Below are 20,868 nucleotides of genomic sequence, written 5' to 3' on the forward strand. Positions count from 1 at the left end.
CGCTCTCTGGCTTGTTTGCGGTCAACCAGCACAGTTACTCGGTTTTCTTTCCCTTTGTGATTGCTTCCTTGGTGCTTGTTCGTCCCGTGGCTTCCCTTCAGCACACCAGCTTCCTTTCAGGCTCTCGCAGGTAAGAGTCTGCTTTGTGTCGTCGGCGAATGCCCAGGATTCTTTTTCCCTGCTCCTGGCATCTTGGTAGCACGTTCCCTTCTTATAGCGTTTCCCTTCTGCCTCTGCCATGATATGCGCGGCTCCACCACACCTGTTCGCGATCTCGAGCCTCGCACAGAGGCAAACTGTTCTCTCGCCAACAGAAGCAAGCTTTGACACCTGGCTGGAGTTTGGGCCTGTTTGCAAAGGGAAATAGTCTCGCCTTCGTTAGACTTTCCTAACGGGGAGCAAAGGAGGGTATTCCCCATCAAGAAAGACAGTACCCAGGAGGAAGTGATGTGAGAAATGGAGGGTATTCCCTAGCAAGAGCAAGAAAGTCTGTAGACCTTGTAGAAACTGCTAAATGTATGTTGATTTAATGCTAGTCCATGGCAATGGATAGGACTTTTTTTAAAGACCCAGATGCTTTTTGGTACAGGTTTCTTGAAGGGCAGCAGATCCTATTGTTTGTTGCACTTTTGAATTGTGGAAGAGAATTCTAAACCTTTTTTAATAAGTGAGTGTTGTCAATGGTATTATTTTTGATAATGCTGATTTAATTGATTGTGTATACACTTGATTAGCTCTATGTATTAATTCATGCAGAGAGATGAGTTGGTGTGGTGGGATGGCTTTAGGATTTGGGCCGATGTCCGAGTATGGGATTTTTATTCTTGTGCGGGATAATCTGAGATGCACTCAATCTAAATGCATCTGTCGCTTTGTCTCTCCCCTGCAGGCTGGAACCTCCCTGCGTACCTCTCAGTCCTCATTGCCTTTGGGAACCTTGGCCCCATCGCCATCACCCTCGCCCACCGCTTTGCCCCAGGGAAGCTGAAGGAACATTGGCTGATCTATAGCATCCAGGGCATGAGCGTGCTGGCCGCTGCGTTCCTTGCTGCCTTCTGGCAGCGGCAGGTCCGGATCGCTGGGGAGCTGCACAGCCTTCCTTACCTGCTGCTGGCCTTCATCCTGGCCTTCTTCTGCTGCACTTCCAACGTTACCTTCCTGCCATTCATGTACCAGTTCCCGCAGGTCTTCATCCGCACCTTCTTCATCGGGCAGGGGCTCAGCGCCCTCTTCCCCTGTGTGGTGGCGCTGGGGCAGGGCATTGGACAGCTGGAGTGTAGGAACACTAGCTCTGGGAATGCCACCGAAGCCTACTACTTTCCTGAGAGCTTCTCTGCTGATGGCTTCTTTGGATTTCTGTGTGCCATGCTTGCAGTGTCCATGCTGTCCTTTGTATTCCTTATTCAGTGGCAGCGTCGTGGCCAGGCTTCTGACCCCAACCGTCGAGACTCCCATGTGGACAGTATTGCATCCGAAGACTCCTATCCCCTCCGCGAGAACGGCTCACCTATTGGTGATGATCTGGAGATCACGAAGAATACACACCTCCCAGTCACCTCCACTTTCTGGACGTGGAGGAACATTTACCTACTGGGACTACTGGCTGTGTCCAACGCGCTGACCAATGGCGTGCTCCCGTCTGTGCAGAGCTACGCCTGCCTGCCCTATGGGAGAATGGCCTACCACCTATCCGCTGTGCTCAGCAACATCGCCAACCCCGTGGCCTGCTTCATTGCCATGTTCATAATGTGCAGGTAGGTACACCGGTGAAGAATGCGGACTGAGCCCCGCATGGATTATAGTACATGTATCCATGATTATTTTGGGATAATGCCGGAAACATCTGTAGAACAATGGCAGTGTACTTTCTTCAATGTGATGGGTTCTTTTGTATAATTGTCTTCACCAGGAGTCTCTTGATGGTTTGGACTATCATCTCTCAACATTGACTTTGCTTGGGCTGGTGGGAGTTGTAGTACAAACCACCTGTCGAGCCAAAGGTTGCAAACTCCTGGCCTACACAAAGCTATTTTCCACCCGCAGCATGTGGTCAGATTTACATATGTGGGAGTTACAACAGACCTCCAATTGCAAAGTTGAGATATATATGTAAGCAACACTCTTTATTGCCTCAAATATGTGTTCTGCTTCCTAGAGGTCTTGATAGCCATCTCTGGGCGCGGAGTAACTCTGCTGAAAATGTTAGGGGAAGCATGACATCTAAATGAAAGATGACATGTGAAATGTGTGGAGCAAAATGGTGTGCCTCAAAAGTTGGGGGTACAACACCCTTACCCACCACCCTAAAATTACACCCAACTCTCCGGCAACACTTTGGGCAACTGTGTCCCAGCAAAAAGCAGCTTGTGGTGGCTAACGGCTCCAGCCGAAGGTTTTCCCTGTTTGACCACTTGGCTACATCAAGTGATGCGCTCCGGAGCTCCACAACCTTATACCCAGGCCTTTAGAGAGAGCAATAGCCAGACAAGAGTTACAAACTTTTCTTATAAACCTAGCGCATACAATGCATGTACTGTAGGTAGGGCTTCGCAAACACATATGACGGACCTGGTTTCTCCACAGTAGGAATGCCCATGACCCAGCCACGTTTTTTTTATATATGAAAAGTGCTAGATCGAACACTGGCAAAAGCAAATATATCTGCATTCTGACAATGTTTGTGAACACGTTCTACTTTAAGGTTTTTGAGAGCCCACTGACTTTAGTGGCCCTGAAAATGCCCATTCTCATGCCAAGATGCCGCAAACCCTATTCGGCAGGGACCTAAGCACCCTGAATCCCCACACAGCCTCCGGCCTGGTCGAGAGTACACTTTGCTTTAGGGTAAGAGTGCAAACCTGCACCATTCCATCTGAACTGAACCAGTAGAAGCGCAGGGAAAGATGAAGAAGATTTGTGAGTTACGCAGTTGTGGCATTAGCACAAATGCAGGTGGCAAGAACTGCGGGGCTTCCGATGTGAAAGTAACCTATCACCTTTGCACCTTTGCAGTATCATTGTGCACTCATGTAAGGCCAATGTGCAAAGACCACGGTGGCGCATACTTCTCTTGCTCGTTCAGTAACATTGTTACATTACTATACAGAACCCCCACCAAATACTTATGCAGGGTGCAAACCTAAGGGGGGCTGGGAGCTATTAAGCTCCTGCTTGTGGCCTAGAAGAGCCTGGCTAGCTTGACACCAAAAGCTACCAGGAGCTTCCTTTGGCTCCCCAGGTCAACTGGTGCTGAACAAACACATCCATGTGATTATAACTCTGTGTTTAGGACGATCTATAAATAAATATTAGGATCTCCCCCCCCATACAAGATTTAAAGCATAAGGGGCCATAAATAATGGACAAAAGGATATGTTTGCATTCTATGTGGAAGTTGGATTTGTGGAATGCTATGCACTAGCTGCTCCTTCTGCCGTGGCAGCGCTATGCACTAGCTCCTCGTCCTGCCGTGGCAGCGCCTGGTCACTGGTTAATCCTGGATGCCCAGGAGCTGCTTTTACCTACTGCTAATTAAATCTTAATTTCGATCTCTGATATGCTAGGTAAAGATTTCATTTAGCAAGCTACTACAGGTATAAAGGCACTTGTCCCCTCAGCCCTCCTCATGCACGTGTGACGCCATTTCTTACTTGCCTAGAGACAACTATCACTTGCCAATGGCTCGTGACAAGTGTATATTTTGGGGCCTTGGTCTGGACATGTATAACATATGTACGCCCTGGATACATTCTTCGATCGTGGTCTCATAGCATTTGATGTGTAATTGTACTAATGTCATGTCTTTGGGTCTGGATGTTGATTAAACATCTGTTTATTCAAATGCCTATGTTAGACATTGTGCATGATCGTATCATAAATGCACACCACCCCTGCCCACTCGGCATTAACTCCTTTAGGAAAGGGGGGGGGCTGCTTATAGCTTGCTCAATTTCCCTGATGCAAATGTGTTTTTGCAGAAAGTCTTGCATAGGCTTCTTAAGATCTCGCCCCCCACTTGCCCTCTGCCATGTCCACCTCATGATCCGTGGGGCGTCGCGATCTACATGGCCTTGGGTTTGCCAGCCATTGACGTTCTTCTCCTGCAGTGCAATGTTTAAATTCCGGAAAAGTGTACTTTTCATTCATTGAGGTTTGGTCATCCTCCAGATCTTGCCTTCTGGCTCGACCTCGATTTCTCCCTTCTGGACTTTATTCTTTGTTCAGTGAAGAATTTTTCGATCCAGCTTTTCAATTTCTTTGATGGAGCAATTCCGCTTTCGATTGTCCTTCAAGAACCATGCTCTCTTACTTGGAACAGCTTCTGTTCTCTGCTTCGACCAACTCCCCGCTGCTACTAAAGGGATAATTGTGCCTGAATTGGTAATTTAGCTTCTCTGTTTCTTCTCCATGGCTTAACTGCACCAGGCTCTCAGTCACACTGGCCTTTCCACAGGGTTTTCTGACTCCCAAAAAAAATCCTTTACAAAGTTCCAAAAGTAGGGTGTAAAGTACTCCCATCCCAGAATCTTACTCTGAGCCTGCACAAGGCAACCCTAGACCCAAACAAGTGAGTGCAGAAGAATTCCCGAATGCTGTCCTGTGAAGAGCTCTTCCCCAGCCGACACGGAGCAAGCAGCTCCAGGATGTGTACTGCCTTAGCTCCCGAATGCTATCCTATGAAGAGCTCTTCCCAGCCGACAGAGCGAGCAGCTCCAGGATGTGTACTGCCTTGGCTCCCGAATGCTATCCTATGAAGAGCTCTTCCCAGCCGACAGAGCGAGCAGCTCGAGGATGTGTACTGCCTTGGCTCCCGAATGCTATCCTATGAAGAGCTCTTCCCAGCCGACAGAGCGAGCAGCTCCAGGATGTGTACTGCCTTAGCTCCCGAATGCTATCCTATGAAGAGCTCTTCCCAGCCGACAGAGCGAGCAGCTCCAGGATGTGTACTGACTTGGCTCCCGAATGCTATCCCATGAAGAGCTCTTCCCAGCCGACACAGAGCGAGCAGCTCCAGGGTGTGTACTGCCTTAGCTCCCGAATGCTATCCTATGAAGAGCTCTTCCCAGCCTTCACAAAGAGCAAGCAGCTCCAGAATGTGTACTGCCTTAGCTCCCGAATGCTATTCTATAAAGAGCTCTTCCCAGCCGACGCAGAGCGAGCAGCTCCAGGATGTTGTTCTGCATTAGGTCCCGAATGCTATCCTATAAAGAGCTCTTCCCAGCCGACGCAGAGCGAGCAGCTCCAGGATGTGTACTGCCTTAGGTCCCGAATGCTATCCTATGAAGAACTCTTCCCAGCCGACACAGAGCGAGCAGGATGTGTACTGCCTTGGGTCCATCGCCCAGGACCTTCGTATTTCTTGGATTTGTAGTGAACAGACATTTGCTAATTTCCTTTTCCTTCAGCCTGAAGAGGTTTCTCAACCTGCGACTCAATGGTGGCACCACATCGTGGCAATTTCAAGAAAATCGTACTTGATACCCATCTTAACAATTGATTGAACGGGGCACACCGCTACCGAAAAGCTGTACAAGTGTCGAACTTTGTGTATGTTCTTAACAAGATATTGGACCTGCAAGCAAGGATGTCCAAATGGGTTCCAACACAAACTTTCTAGTCAACTATTCTAGTTTTTTTTTGTTTAGCTCAAACCTTCAAATCGCCTATTCCACATTTTGTTTTTAAGCTCAAACAAAGCAAGATTGTGTTCTAGCCATAGAAACGCCCTTTCTCGTGAGTGTATGGCGGATACTTCTGCAAGACTGGTATCCTCTGTTGGCCAGCATGCAGTGACCCCTTCCCACTGAGTCTCATGCTCGATTTCCCCATCGGACCTCTCCAGGCTTTTTGAGGACCACTTCTGCAAAAGGGAGATATCTGCTAGGCCAGTGATCTGCAACCAGCACTGCTCCAGATGTTTTGGACTACAGCTCCTGTGATGCCTCACCATTGGCTATGCTGGCAAGGGCTGAGGGGAGCTGTAGTTCGAGGTTGCATGCTCCTGTGCTGGGCCATCTCACAAGGAGAACCTCCTGTGAGCAGTTTCATCAAATGCTGAAGAGGCCACGTGGGATCTCTGCCGATATGAGGACTGCGGTCGAGAGAACGTGGCCTTACCATAGCCGTATGGTCGGCTTCGCTCAAGGCTTTAATTCACGCCCTGCTCATTACCTACTGATGCCAAGTGGCAATGCTACTATGATGCCCTACCTGAGCGAGCTTGGAGGAATGAAGCCCAGGACCACCTCTAGGGAAGCTCGTGGCCTCTGGCTAGGTGGTTTCCGGCCGATCCTTACTAACCGATGAAAAGGTTGATCTTCTCCCCACTGATAAACGCCTGATCTGGAGTTCTTTGTATCGGCGAATAATGGGAAAACGTTGCCGATGTGCGAAAGGCGCGCTCTACGGAATGCTGGCCTGCAGCATTTCTGTATGCGTTCCCTCTGCCCACCAATGTGGCAGCAAAGCTTCTGATGGTCCTGTTGTCTCCTCCCACCAGTGGCCACAGTAGGATAGCCTCAGAAACTGCTATGCAGGCCGGGTGTCTTGCAGTATGGCCGCCTGAACTATCCTCCGATCTGCGTGAACATCATGAAAGGAGCCAGGAGTACCTTCCCTGGAGCTTCCTGTGCTTTCAGGGGGAAGAGGTCCTTCCTTCAGTGTCTAGACGGGCAGGGCTGAAATCTTGCAGCATTAGCAACATCTGTCCTTTAGCAGCCATTCCAGCTTACACAAAGCGCCCTTCCTAGAGCCTTGCATGGTATGCCACAATATTCACATCCTTCCTTCTTTCCTTCCAGACTCATCGGAACGTTACTTGGCTGCTGCTGTTCCCGTTCCTGTCCGCTCTGGCGAAGCGCTCTCTGGACACTTTGGATATGAAAGAGCGCTCCAATCTTGTGTTGCCCAAGAAGCTGAGACCATGGAAGGGTCATGTATGCATCGACAAGCGCAGTGTTCCCAGCTGCTCTGCGATCCATTGCCAAATAGTCTCCTTCATTAACAGGACGCGGCTGAGGCCCTCCTGTGCAGGCCCAGGCCTCGTGCTACCACATGTTGGCACTGCAGCCCTGCCTGAGGGCATCCTCCCTGGGCTGGCCATGTTTACATTCTCCCCAATATGTCCGGCTGGCTGTACAGACGTATTAAAATTGCCCCCTAACCCCTCCTTTTGAGTCTGCAATGTCCTGCTCTGTCTCTACTAACATTACCCTATAAGAGGACCAGCATTGCAGTATCATTTGCTTCTCCTGCAGAGGATTATGGGTATGGACACTACCCACACCTTGCATGAATGCAATAGATATTCAGAATCTGCGCTACCCGGGATTTGAACCTGCGTTGCTCTGCACCTTCTTGCTTTCAAGACGAGCGCGTTACCACCAAGCTATACTACCCGTGCCCACTATGGCTTCTCAAATCCGCCTCCACTGTACTGGGGCAGTGGGCATTTTGTTATCCAACTTCTTTAGGAGAGAGCGTGACAGAGACCGAGAGTGAGAGAGACCTCGACACCTCTTTTTAAACTGCCTCAAAATAACATAAATATTTATTTGCAAACTTTTTACACTACCTTCCGAAGAAAAGACCACTTCACTTTGTAGAGCCCTGACAACTAGTACTGGAGGGCAGCACATGGGAAGGGGTACTGGTAGTGTAGGAGCATGCTCCTTTCGGGTGAAGGGCAAATTGGCAAGTCTGATGTTTCTGCAGCTGCCGACAGAATAACGCCAAGAAAATGGAGGAGGCAGCCCGGTAACCGCTGCAGGGGCCTCCTCTAACGTGCTCCCCTCCCCCTGGGTAAGGGGATGGTGCAGGGGGTGGCACGGCGTCAAAACCACCCAAAGCCCGCGAAGGGCAAACAAAGGGGCGGGGTAAGCCCTTTATAACGAGCAGGTGAAGAAGGATTTCGTTGAAGGATTTTCGTGAGGAAGAGCTCTGTGAAGCCTCTTGTCGGCGGTCATGGTGGAAGTCCCCCGGTCATCGTGAGCTGAAGAGCAGGGGCTGGAGCCCAGGAGTGACGCGCAGGGACCAGAGGTGGCGCCCGCGAACCCAGAAGAATCTGAAGGAGGCGCTGGAGCCCAGGAGCACCGCTGCACGGAGAGGAGAGGCTGCCCCAGTGAGCTGCGAATCTGCGGGAGGCGGGGCCAAGGCCCAGGAGTAATGCGGTCACAGTGAGCTGTGGCAGAGGCGGTGCGGACCTGGAAGAAGACCTCTGGTGGGGGCTGGAGCCCGTGAGCAGACACCGCAGGTCACGGTGAGCCTAGGCAGAGGCAGCACGGACCCGGAAGAAGACATCGGAGGGGCTGGAGCCCGGGAGCAGGCAGTAAAGAAACTACACAGATGGAAGGGGATAAGGAGCGGCAAGGGGCACAGCCAGTACTGCGTTTTCCGCCTCCGGCATAACAACGCAGCGGGGCTGCAGGAAGGTCTGCTGCCCATTCCAGGCCGACAGAAAAACAAACACGTGACAGGACCCAGGTTACTCATGGGTGAAATCCTGTTTTGAGGCCGCCAGTTGGCAGGTCAAGCAGACCTCTGAGGGATAAAAAGCAGCGGGAGCAAACTCCCCACCCCCACGCCCTTTTAAAGAAACGGAGCTTGCTGCACACGGACTGTGCTGGGAACCCGGATAGCAGGGGAAAGACGGCTGGAGCCGCAGACTGTGATTAGTCCTTGTGCTCGGATAGCACAGCCACGAAGGCTGCCATCAGTAGGGCAGCAGACTTTTAAAGCTAGAAGCCCAAGGGTCAGGTCCCTGGTCAAGCATACCTTCCTTTCTCGAGTAGAGTAAAGGGACCTTTTCTCAGCCTGCAGTATAATGAAGCTGGAGGCATTTTTGGAGATGGCGAGATTGGCGATAGCAACGCATGGGCCCGACTAGATGAGCTCCATGGTGGCCCAGGCTGGACAGGAAACACCAGAGCCCAGCCAGGTGAATAGCTCGCCACTCATGTTTCAGGACAGCGCCAGCGAGGGGACACTGGTGGAGGTAGAAATACACAGTGAAGAAGAGGAGGAAGAGGAAGAGGTCCAGGAAAAGAAGGGAGAGGACAATGACTGCAAAGGCCAGGGCGAACAAGGAGCAGGCCAACGCTACCAAGAAACCAAGAGGGAAAGGGAGGGCGCAGGAGGATGCAGCCTTACCGGCTCCTACACCTGCTGAGGCTCCAGGGAACCGTGGTGGCACACACAGCATTCCTGCAACCAGACCAGTGGAATTAGCTGCGGAGGGAACCACACCCCTGGAGATGGTCAAAGGTATGTTCATGGAGTGCATGCAAGCATGAGGGAAAGGTGGGCAAGCTCAGAGCTTGTGTGCTAATGACAGTGTGTTTAAAAATGTGGGCAATGAGAATGGGCTAGGGATGACTCAGGGCTCGGGGGGTTCAGGGAGTGGGATGTACCATGCCTTTTCTCCTGGGGGAGGGATTAGTCTGGTACCTCCAAAGTGGTGTGATTCCTCCAGGGGGGGGGGGGGTTTTCCTGTCGGTCGGTCTGCCTAGTACAGGTCCAGAGGTAAGTGGTAGTCAACTGCCCCAATTATCCACGCCAGCGGGGACACAACCAGGGCAGAGATGGTGGGGGCAGAGGCCTGCGGCTCTCGATATCAGCGGGGATAGTCAGGCGCAGCCTTCAACAGGGGGCCCAACCAACTGGGGGACGGGAGGAGCCTGAGGACAGGCAGCCCAGTATGGTAGAGCAATGCCAGGATTTGCACCACTGCGAGCAGCAGTCAACTCACTTGTGTGGCACATTCCATGGTTTACCAAGGAGAGGCTGTGGAGAAAGGAATTTGTGGACATCTTTGACTTGTTGGGGATTGTACCGCTGGGGGGAGGCTTGAAAGAATTGTCAGAGAAAAGGGATAGGGAGAGTACTAAGGTGGAGCACACTATTCACAACTGGCTCAAAGCTTTTAGAATGTACATGTCGGTGATGCTAGAAAAATATCTGCAGGATGCCTTCGCAATGGTAGCTTATGAGCAATATATTCATGATCTATACCTGAAGTATGGGAGTGAAGGGTGGCTGGATTATGAACGGGGGTTCAGACTAAGAATGCAAGTGTGGCCTGCGATGTCTTGGGATGAGGTCGATGTCGGGGGATGAGGTCGATGTCCGGGGGGGGGGGGTACATATGATAAGACGATGCCCGCAAGGGAACCCGAGGACAAACAGCAAGGGGAGAAGTCCCGGGTTTGGAGAGGCAGAGGGGTTTATGCGCAGCGAGGTAGGAGGATCCTTTCGCTGGCCCTCCTCCTGGGTCTATTGAGCAGCAACCCACTAGGGGGATCGAGAAGATTGTTGGAGGTTTGCAGAAGGGGATTGCCCCTATGGTAAAGCATGTAAATTCCACTTCAGGCGAAGCAAAACATAAAAGCAGCAGCAAACCTAAAGAGAAGTCAGAGAGATTGAGGTATTGACGAAGAGAGACAATATTGACAAACCTGTGAAAGACACGAGTATGATTTAAAAGGAACTTACCCACACCAGTTAACCTCCTTGCCATGACTCCTTTTCTTAATACATACCACAACAAGGTTGATGCAAAGTTGTTGTGGCAAGGGTTCAGGTGGGGTTTTAAAATCCCAGGGGCAAGAGACCAAGGGGTTAAAGAGGTAACCAACTTGCGGTCAGCACTGGAAAGGCCAGAGGTGGTGGAGCAGAAAGTGGAGAAAGAAATCAAGCTAGGTAGGGTGGCGGCCCCTTCTCTTCCCCTCCCATGGACAATTTAGTGGTGTCACCACTACGGTTGGTGTCCAAAAAAGGCCAGTTCCGCCCGATCCACCACCTCTCCTTTCCAGAGGGGCAATTAGTGAATGACGGCATACCAGAGGAATTGTGTAGGGTGCAGTATGCCTCCTTGGAAGATGCTATACAAATGGTAAAAGCAGCAGGGGGAGGGGTGCCCTATTGGGAAAATCAGACATCAAATCAGCGTTCAGACTATTGCCAATTCACGACAGCCATCATTTGCTGGGGTTCAAGGTGGGCAAGAAATATTTTTAGGACAAATGTCTGCCAATGGGCTGTGGCATTTCATGCGCTTATTTTGAAGCATTCAATACCTTCTTGGAATTCGCGGCGAGAGAAAAAATGGAAGGTGGAATGTTACATTATCTTGATGAATTTCTGTTCATTGGTAAGAAAGGGACCGAGGAGTGCATGGAGTCATTTCTGTCACACATGGGGGGGAGGGGAGGGAGGGTGAGGGGGGGGGAAGAGTCCCACTGGCTCCTGGGAAAACAGTGGGTCCAGCAACCACGCTGACATTCTTGGGGATTGAAATCGATTCAGTAAAGGGAGAATGCAGGCTCCCACAGGACAAGGTGCAAAAATTGAAAGACCTGATACAAGGTTTGAAGGGGAAGAGCAAAGCAACCCTGAGGGAGCTGCAGTCACTAGCGGGTAACCTTAATTTCGCGGGGAGAGTAATACCTTTTGGGAAAGTGTTTGCCAGAAGTATAGAACTGAAGACAGTGGGGCTGCAGCATGCCTCTCAACACGTCCGGTTGGGATCTGAGGTAAAAGAGGATCTCCGGATGTGGGAAACATTTCTGTCAGAGTCGAATGGGGTCTCAATCTGGAGGGAGGAGTGGGCAAGCGGCGAGAGGCTCAAGCTATTTACTGATTCATCAGGGTCTCTCGGTTTCAGGGCAATCCTGGGGGTCAGGTGGTGCGGCAAAGCATGGCCGGCCGGGTGGCATAGAAAAGGAATCATGAAGGACATCACGCTATTGGAACTGTTCCCCGTTGTAATAGCATTTAAGTTGTGGGGGGGACACCTTGAGAACAAAAAAGTATCCTTGTGGTCAGACAATTTAGCAGCGGTTCAGATTATTAATCTGGGGTCATCAAGCAATTTGAGAGTGTTGAAGTTGCTCAGGGAACTCACCAAATGCCTGCTGGCATTAAACAGAGGTCAGGGCACGGCACATTCCCGGTATCAAAAACACGGCTGCTGATTCTCTGTCTCGTTTACAGTGGGAGAAGTTCTGAGAAACCTGCCCAGAAGTGAGGAAGGTGATGGCCCCGTTCAAGGGACAGTGGTAGGGAATGATTGGGGTGATCTGAGCTCTTTGATAGACATGGCCTTGGCACCAGGCACAGCAAAGAGGTACAGTGCAAGTTGGGAGCGTTTTATTACATTTCAAAGGGATGTGCTGCCAGAGGGTCAGGAAGAGTTTGCAGTGCGCGGGCCTTTGTGGGCTGGTGCTGGAGGATGGGGAAAACCAGAGCCTGGATGACGTATCATTTGGCAACTATAGCTCATTATGCCAAACTAAGGGGAGAGAAGGACCCCACCAAGGAGCATTACATCACACTGGCCATGTGAGGATGGGCCAAGCAAGCGGTACCGAAGCCCGACGAGAGGCGGCCCATCGATATAATAAAACTGCATGGTTTGATTAAATGCCTGAACACGGTATGCAATTGTGAATCGGAGACGGTGCTATTTACAGCGGCCTTCACAGTAGCATTCTTTGGGGCACTCTGGGTCAGCGAGCTTGTGTCCGAGAACAACATGGGCAAAGGGAATGGCTTTTTGCATTTAAGGGATGTGCAGGTAAGCAGCGCTCAGGTGGTGATTTATGTGCGGAGGTCAAAGACCGACCAGAAGGGGAAGGGTGTGGCACTGACACTTCAGGCCATTCAAATGAGTCTGGTGTGCCCGGTGGCTGCCTTGGCCAACTTTCTTCAGGAACGACAGCCGTCTGAGGCAGGGGCACCATTGCTTCTGCATAGGGACCGGTCCGCCTTCAGCCACTTCCAGTTCAAAAAGGTGATGGAACTGGCATTGGCGTAAATGGGGTTAACGGATGGCCGGTTCGGGACCCACTCGTTCCGGATAGGGGCCGCCACTTCCGCAGCAGCCGGGGACTTGGGGGCGGAGGACATCAAGAAGTTAGATGGTCTTCAGGGTGTTTCAAAAGGTGTATCAGACCAGAAAAAATGTAATATAACATGCCATCTCCTCTCCTTTTCATTACCAGCTGTGCAAGGAAGGAAGAAGTACACCGTTTGGGTAGTGGGGCATTAGTTTATTTCAAGGGCCAGGGCGAGCTGGACACCGTAGCATGAGGAGCTGATGGCCGCCGAGTTCCGGATCTGGTGGCATGGGCTGCCAGGGATGAAATGGGCGCAGCTGCAGGGGCTGCTGCGGAAATTGCTGAGTAAGCAGCAGAGGCCAGATGTGCTAGTCATCCACTTGGGTGGGAACAATTTGACCAGTTTAGGGATGGGGGGGTCTTGTTGAGGGACTTGGTGCTCTCATTGCAGGAGATATCAGCACAGCTGGGTGAAACGGAGATCGTGTGGTCAGAGGTGATTCCCAGGGTGGAATGGAGAGGGGCCAAGAACCGCAAAGTTCTGCATGGGCAGAGGCTTCCAACATATCAGACATGGCCTGATCAACGTAAAAACCCCCGAGTACTTTATAAAAGGTTGGCGTGCATCTGTCAGCAATGGGGAGGGAACTCTTCTGCTGGAATAAATGTACTAACTTATTGGAGCTGTAAAAAGAAACAGGAAAAAGGGGGAGCCACGGTGGCCGGTAACCCACTTAGTGGCGTGGCAGTGTTTGCACGACCAAGCACAAAAGACAGACTCTGTGTCGTGCCTTCAACATTGTCCCAATATCTAGCAGACTTCCTGGGGGCCACAAGGTCATCCCGCCAACGTATTTACATTGGGTGTGTTGGCCTGTAGATGTCTGCTCCTCCGCTTATCCGAGGGCTGCCCCTGCTCGGGACTCAGGACAGCGTGATGTGGCTGCTCGGCAATGCCGTCTAGTCACTGGCGCAGCCATCTTCTCCTGACCCGGAAGTGCACCATTTCATTACTGCCATGCTTCCTGGCACACTCCTTGGAGTTCATTCCATTTGACACATAAGGCGTTGTGCATTAATTGTTTGACCAGCCACATATATACAAGCAATATGTGTTCTTTGGTAAAACCTTTTCCGGTGTACATATGTGTTCTTCCAGTGGCGTAAAACATGGTCATAATATTGGGTTGGTTTGGGTGCCTGGAACCACCTGTCAAACATGTATTTAGCACATCTCCCCTCCTGAGAGCGCTGGCTTGGCTGTCCCCCGGGCCACCTTTGTATCACTAGATGCCACCTGCCCTGGAGGGAAGCCAGGCTGCCTAGTTGCTGTTCTTTTGCACCTAGTGGCCTGGTGGATGCGCCGTCCACAGGGGGAGGAGGGTCCTCCCAGAGCTGCTTATTGCTTATGAAGGACCCTAATAAATGCTTCAGGCCTTCTACCTCCCAAAAAGTGGGAACTCATGGAGCATGGTGATGTGTACTAAATACGAGTGCCCTTCGTGCCTTTGTTTTTTAGGGAGCTGAAACATTTTCAGACCCAATTTTAAACAGCTTGGCTATTTTACCGAAATGTCTGTTCCTGAAGTTTGTTTCAAAATTGTAAAATGACTATGGCTTGGGACAGGTGGGGGTAATTCTGCTGTAGTTCTGCCCAGATGAGTACAATGCAATGGGAGGGAACAATGTTTTTACCCTAGCCTGCTGTAAGATAGTTCTGCCCAGAGGAGTACAATGGAAGGGAACAATGTTTCTACCCTGGCCTGCACCGAGATGGTTCTGTCCAGAGGAGTACAATGGGAGGGAACACCGTTTCTACCCTGGCCTGCTCTGAGAAGCGGAGGAAGCATTTCTCCATTGACCTGGGGTGTTGGTGGGGGACCTTGGGATAAAGAGTTTGTCAATACAATGGAGTTGGGGGAGGACTGTGAAAGGTACTGGATAAGGCAGGAAACACCCGACTGCCCTATTCCCATGGGGAAGACTGGTGTTTCCCATATGATGGGGGACATATTGGGACTGGCTGCTGGGGTTCCTAGCCTCAGGCTGCCCATTCTTTCTTTGTGATGTTACCTGCTTCTCAGCCTCTGTGTCCTTTCTCTCTGCAGGTCGTCCCTGGCGCTGGGCGTCATCTCTGCCCTGGGGGGCCTCTTTGCAACCTACCTGATGGCCCTTGCTGTGCTAAGCCCGTGCCCGCCCTTGGTGGGCAGTCCTGCAGGAGTGGCCCTGGTGGTAAGTACAGATTATCTCGCCTACATCCACTCTGCCCCATCCCCCCCCACCCCCCCCCCCCTGGTACCGATGAGTGTTGCGCCCTTTAATGGAAAGAAATATTTTGTTCTCAATTCAGTGCAATGGGGAAACAAATGTTGTAATGTTTCATCTTAACACTGACAGAAGCGACATTTAAGGTCCTCCATTCCAACATTTCGTCTTAGCCTTTTGATTTCTTTAATTGCGAAGACGTTCAGCCTAAATTTCAAATAGATTTTTCTTAGGTGCTTGAACGGCAATATTTCCATATATATATTTGTATTTATAGTAGTATGCTGAACAAAAAGCGTAGGAGTGTGGCTGAATGTTGTCCATCTTGTGCATAGACCTGCACCTGCTGCATGCACAGTAATGGGGGCCTAAAAACTCACGTGGGTGTCAAGCTTTACTATCACGAGGGAAGAACCCAGCCATATGATCGGGTGCTTTTAGGAATGGCTTCACACCGCACGCAGCTGTGTGCACCCCTCCCATGTCTAATATTCCACAGGCGCCACTTGAGCAGCTGCTCCCATCACCCACTCACTGTTGCAACTGCTCTTCCCAGTTCGGAAAGTCCTGCCTGATTGCTGTAAGAAGCTGATCCCCGGAGGTGCAATGGGGGGGAGCTGGGATATTGGCTACCCCTTTCCCGTGTCAAATCCAGAGCAATCTACCCTCCCTTCAGCCATGAAAACCCTACTGCAACTCCTCCCACTCAGCAGCAGCACCACACACCAAGACCCTTGGGGCGACCAGTATTGCCAGATGGACAGGTTGCAGCAGGCGCCTTTACTCTCTGCATGCTTAGATATTGGCTTTGGCAATGCCACTGTGTAGTCTGATAAACCCGTGTTTTGGGGGGTGTGGTTCGCAACCTGGTCCTTTGAGTAGTGTTTGTCACAGATGAGCTGGAGGGCCAGGATCTTACCCTTTAAGTTGTGAAAGCTGGACTTGAGCCCAGTCTGCGTATGAGGCACTTGACCCAAATACCTTCTTATCTCAAGTGGGTACAGATGTGTTAATGGGAGCATGCAAACCTCTGCTTTTGCAGCTCTGGAATGGTAATGTAAAATGCATGGGTTAATCAGTATGGCTCCGAAGATCACCTGCTTGTAGCCATTGTTTCAAGCAGAGTCAGTTCTACGTGTCCCTCATTTCTAATTGCGCAGTGTTCAGACTGAAGGTGACAACGGAAACACAAAGGGAAAATGGAGGAGGCTCCTTCCGCTCTCTTCCCTCCCCCCTCCTCGGGGGCAGGGGAGAGGGCGGGAAGATTCCAAAAGAAGCGCCAAGCGCACCAAAAGCCCGCGAAGGGCCAGCAATGGAAAGGTGCGGAGCAGGGGCTTCATAAGCAGCACAGGAGCACTTGCAGCTCTTCCAGCAGCCGGGCGCCCGCCAACCAGGAGAGGATTTCGTTTTGGAGTTCGTTGGAGGATTGCGTTTCAGTTAGTTTGTGTCGTTTTTGCGCCTGCAGAGGATTTCGTTTCCCCAAGTACCTGCCTCCTGTCCCGGGGGGCTGCTGGTCGAGGAGGGATTCCCAGCTGGAGGAGCAGACACCAAGCGGAGCCGGAGCAGGCGGAGGAAAGGAGAAGAAGCGCCTCATCCGGCCGAGGCTTGGAGGAAGCAGCACAAACATCAGTGACCACTCGATAGGAGCTGGAGGCAGAGGAGCAGCGCGGAGGCCGCAGGACAACATCGCAGTGCGAGTGGCGCTCACCGGAAGGAGGAAGGACGCACCGATCAGCTGATCGAGGAAGCGGAACGCGGGCCGGTCAGAGGCGGCCAGGGGCTGCGGGGCTCGCAACGATTCACGGCGTGGGCTTGCTAACGGTAGAAGCGCTGTAAGACATTGCACAAAGAGCGGGAAAGAGACGTTAAAAAGGGGTGCTGCACTGCAACTGGTGGAGCGCACTAGCTGCAGTGATAAAAGGGACAAAATGAAGTTTTGGAAGGGAGTACAGCTGCGCTAAGCGGGCTCGTTTTGGACCTGCCAGCAACAAGGCAGAGGACGATTAGCAGCGAGGAAGCGGTGGAGTGTGAGAAGAGCTGCGCAAACTGGGCTCTGTGGCAGGAATTGAGCAGAACAATCAGCAATAAATTGTATACGTCGCTTGAGCTACACTACGCGAGTCAGAGAAGGGAATGGATGCGCAAGGGAAGAAGAGGGGGCTGGAGGAGCAGCAGAGGGATGACCTGGAGGCCTTCCTCGCAATGGCACGGATGGTCGGGGACAAATATGGCACGAATTGGATGCAGCAGATGGCATCTCAAATGAGGGTAGAAGTTGCAGGATGCAGCCAGAGGTCCGAGTCACCTCTGTTGCTCCCACCAACGCCAGTGAAGGAGGCATGGGTGGAAGTACAGTCCCAGGAGGGAGAGGGTCAGGACATTGAGGAGCTCACTGAAGAAGAGCCAGTCAGCAAAAGAAAGGGGGTGATGACCAAAAAAGCGGACAGCCAGCAGCAGGCTGAAGCTGCATGAAAACGGAAAGTCACCCCCAAGGGTAGGGGGAGGGTGCAGGAGGTTGCAGCCACACCGGCGCCTTTACCTGCTGAGGCTCCAGTGACGATGGGAGGTCCTTGCGGCGCACCTGTAGCCACATCGGCGGTAGCAGCTGAGGGTCCTACCACCTTGGAGATGGTTAAAGGTATGTTCATGGATTGTATGAGAGCATGGGGAAATGGGGTGAATGGACAGATGCTTTGTAATAATAATAATGCTTTTAACCAGGTGGGCAGGGGTTCTGAAGCGATCCATCAGCAAGGGGGAAACATGGTCTTAGATCAAGGGGTAGTGGCTGAAGGTCGGGCTGTCACGGTAACCGTGCTAGGGCTGAGTGGGGGAGACAGGCAGGGGTCAGAAGGAGCAACTTCCTCAGTTGCAGCTCAGCCCGGGGGGACGCCTTGGTGGGGTCAAGGAGCTGGTGGGACGGGGGTTAATAATGTCAGGATGCCGGCAGCAATGGAGGGCCAGGGAGGTGTGGCAGTGGGGGTCATCAATCACGGGTCAAGGGCAGGAGATTGTAAGCAATGCCACAGTTTATGGGAGGCCTATGCCAGGATTTGCACTGGCCAGGGTGGCGGCGAACGCTCTAGCATGGCACATCCCCTTAGCATACGAAGAGCTGGTATGGAGGAAAGAGTTTCTGGAAATTCTGGATCTGGTGGGGATGGAACCTGTGGGGCAGGGTTTCAGTGAACCAACAAAGGGAAAAGGAAAAGGAGAGGGAGACCTAAGGTGGAGCTCACTATTTATAATTGGTTAAGGGCCTTTCGGATGTATGCCACCATCATGTTAGAGAAGTTTCCACAGGGCGGGGTGGCAATGATTGCATACGAACAATACATTCATGAACAGTATCTGAAGCATGGGGACGATGCCTGGATTCATTATGACAGGGGTTTTAGACTCAAGATGCAAGTATGGCCGGCAATGACCTGCGATGAAGTGGACGTGGGCAGGTACATAGAGAAAATGGTACCACCTAGGCCATTGGGTGAGAAGGTTCCTGGAGAAATGCCAGCGTACGGTAGAGGCAGGGGGACCTACTCAAGCAGAGGGAGGGGCTCCTTTCGAGGGAACTCCTCCTGGAATAACCGTTCCTGCTACCAGGGGGAGCAGGCAGAAGGGAAGTGCACCTATGGGAATGCATGTAGGTTCCAGCACGCAAAGGGCACAAGCTTGGTGGCGGGGGCGTAGCTCCTCAAGCAGAGAAGGGAAGTCGAAGGGCAGTGCCAAATCCAAAGAAAAAAGCAAGCATGATTAAAAAACACCTACCAACACCAATATGTTTGCAGGCCATGATTCCGTTTTTAAATGCATACCACGACAGGGCTGATGCAAAATTTTTGTCGGAAGGATTCAGGTGGGGTTTTAAGATTCCTTTCAGCGGAAACATCGGGTCAAGGGAGGCTTGCAATTTGAAGTCGGCATTGGCTATGCCCGAGGTACTGGCACAGAAAGTGGGGAAAGAGTTACAGTTGGGGAGGGTGGCAGGCCCGTTCACCTCTCTTCCTCTTGAGAACTTGGGGTTGTCACCACTGGGTCTGGTGCCCAAGTGGGAGGTTGGCCAGTACAGATTGATCCAACACCTGTCTTTTCCGGAGGGCGAGTCCGTTAATGATGGCATTGCAGAGGAACAATGCAGGGTTCACTATTCATCATTTGATGAGGCGGTTGAATTGGTAAAAGCAACGGGAGGGGGAGCCCTCATGGGGAAGGCGGACATAGTCTGCATTCCGCCTATTCCCTGTACATAAGGACAGCCATCACCTGCTAGGTTTCAAGGTTCTCCAAGAATACTTTTATGACAATTGTTTGCCTATAGGTTGTGCAATTTCATGCTCTTATTTTGAAAAATTCAGCCGCTTCTTGGAATTTTCAGTGCGGTCAAAGTTCGGGGGGGATACTCCACTACCTCGATGATTTCCTTTTTATTGGGAGAAAAGGAAAACAGGACTGTGAGGTCCTCATGGGGTTATTTCAGGGATTGATGGCTGAGTTTGGGGTTCCCCTCGCTAGTGGGAAGACAGCCGGTTCAGTCACGACATTGACCTTTTTGGGGATTGAAATTGACACAAGGGCTGGGGAATGTAGGCTGCCTAAAGACAAAGTGGCTAAACTGAAACCGGTAATTGCAGGGATGTTGGGCAGAGAAAAAGCCACACAGAAGGAGCTACAGTCTTTGGCTGGCAATCTGAATTTTGAAGGCAATGTGATCCCAGCAGGAAATGTTTTTGCGGGAAGTGTGGAAACTAAAAACGGTGGGGCTACAGCATGCTGGGAAGCACGTACGACTGAAGACCTCAAAATGTAGGATGAATTTTTGGACAACTTTAATGGTGTGTTGCTGTGGAGAAAGGATTTGGGGCACAACGGGGGCCTAAAACTGTTCACCGACTCTTCGGGGGCACGCTGGTTCGGCGCCATCTTGGGAAGGAGATGGTGCGGGCAACCGTGGCCAGCACAGTGGCAAAAGGAGTGGCCACCAGGGAAATTACATTGTTAGATTTTTTTTCCGATAGTGGCGGCATTTAAGTTGTGGCCCAAGCAGCTGCAGAATAAGAAGGTAATGGTCTGGTCAGAAAATTTGGCTGTGGTTCAGATTATTAATCAAAGCACAAGCAGGAATGGCAGAGCGCTTAAGCTACTCGGGGAGCTCACAAGGAGCTTGCTGCAGCTGAATACAGAGGTCAGGGCACGGCATATCCCGGGGGTTAAAAATGTGGCCGCTGATTCTCTTTCTCGTTTGCAGTGGGCAAGGTTTCGGGAAAACCACCCAGAGGCGAATACGAGGATGACACCCTTCCAAACACAATGGTGGGGCTTGATTGGGGAGATCTGAGCACATTGATCAACTCCGCACTGGCACCAGACACTGTGCGAAGATGCAGAGGGTGAGTGAGCGTTTCTTAGCCTTTCAGAACAGCACTTTGCATGAGACTCAGAAGGAACTGCCCATGCAAGCCTTTGTGGGATGGTGTTGGCATCAAGGAAGATCCAGATCTTGGGTTGTCTATGATTTGGCAGCCATTGTGCACTTCTACAAATTAGGGGACAGGGCCGATCCCACGAAAGAAATTTATATTGTCAGAGCAATGAAGGGTTGGGCCAAACAGGTTAAAACCAAGCCTGATGAAAGGCGGCCCATCAACATGAGGAAATTGCATGAGATGATCAAGAGCCTGGCTGGGGTGTGTAGGGACGAGTACGAGAAAGCATTGTTTTCAGCAGCCTTTTCACTGGAATTCTTCGGGGATCTAAGGGTAAGCAAATTGGT

General features: G+C 51.4%; 1 protein-coding gene across 6 annotated transcripts in view; it reads left to right on the plus strand.

The window, feature by feature from the left end:
- The window catches only part of LOC138498068 (solute carrier family 52, riboflavin transporter, member 2-like), a 308,844-nt gene that overhangs the window by 237,345 nt on the left and 50,631 nt on the right, over nt 1-20,868 (plus strand). For all 6 annotated transcript variants that reach the window (XM_069621915.1, XM_069621918.1, XM_069621917.1 and 3 more), the window contains 2 exons: nt 890-1,754; nt 14,942-15,065. In XM_069621915.1, the coding sequence (XP_069478016.1) occupies nt 890-1,754; nt 14,942-15,065 (989 nt within the window). The remainder of the gene's footprint in view (nt 1-889; nt 1,755-14,941; nt 15,066-20,868) is intronic.

The sequence above is a fragment of the Ambystoma mexicanum genome, chromosome 5q (assembly GCF_040938575.1).
Source record: "Ambystoma mexicanum isolate Mex_15411 chromosome 5q, UKY_AmexF1_1, whole genome shotgun sequence".
Classification (NCBI taxonomy): domain Eukaryota; kingdom Metazoa; phylum Chordata; class Amphibia; order Caudata; family Ambystomatidae; genus Ambystoma; species Ambystoma mexicanum.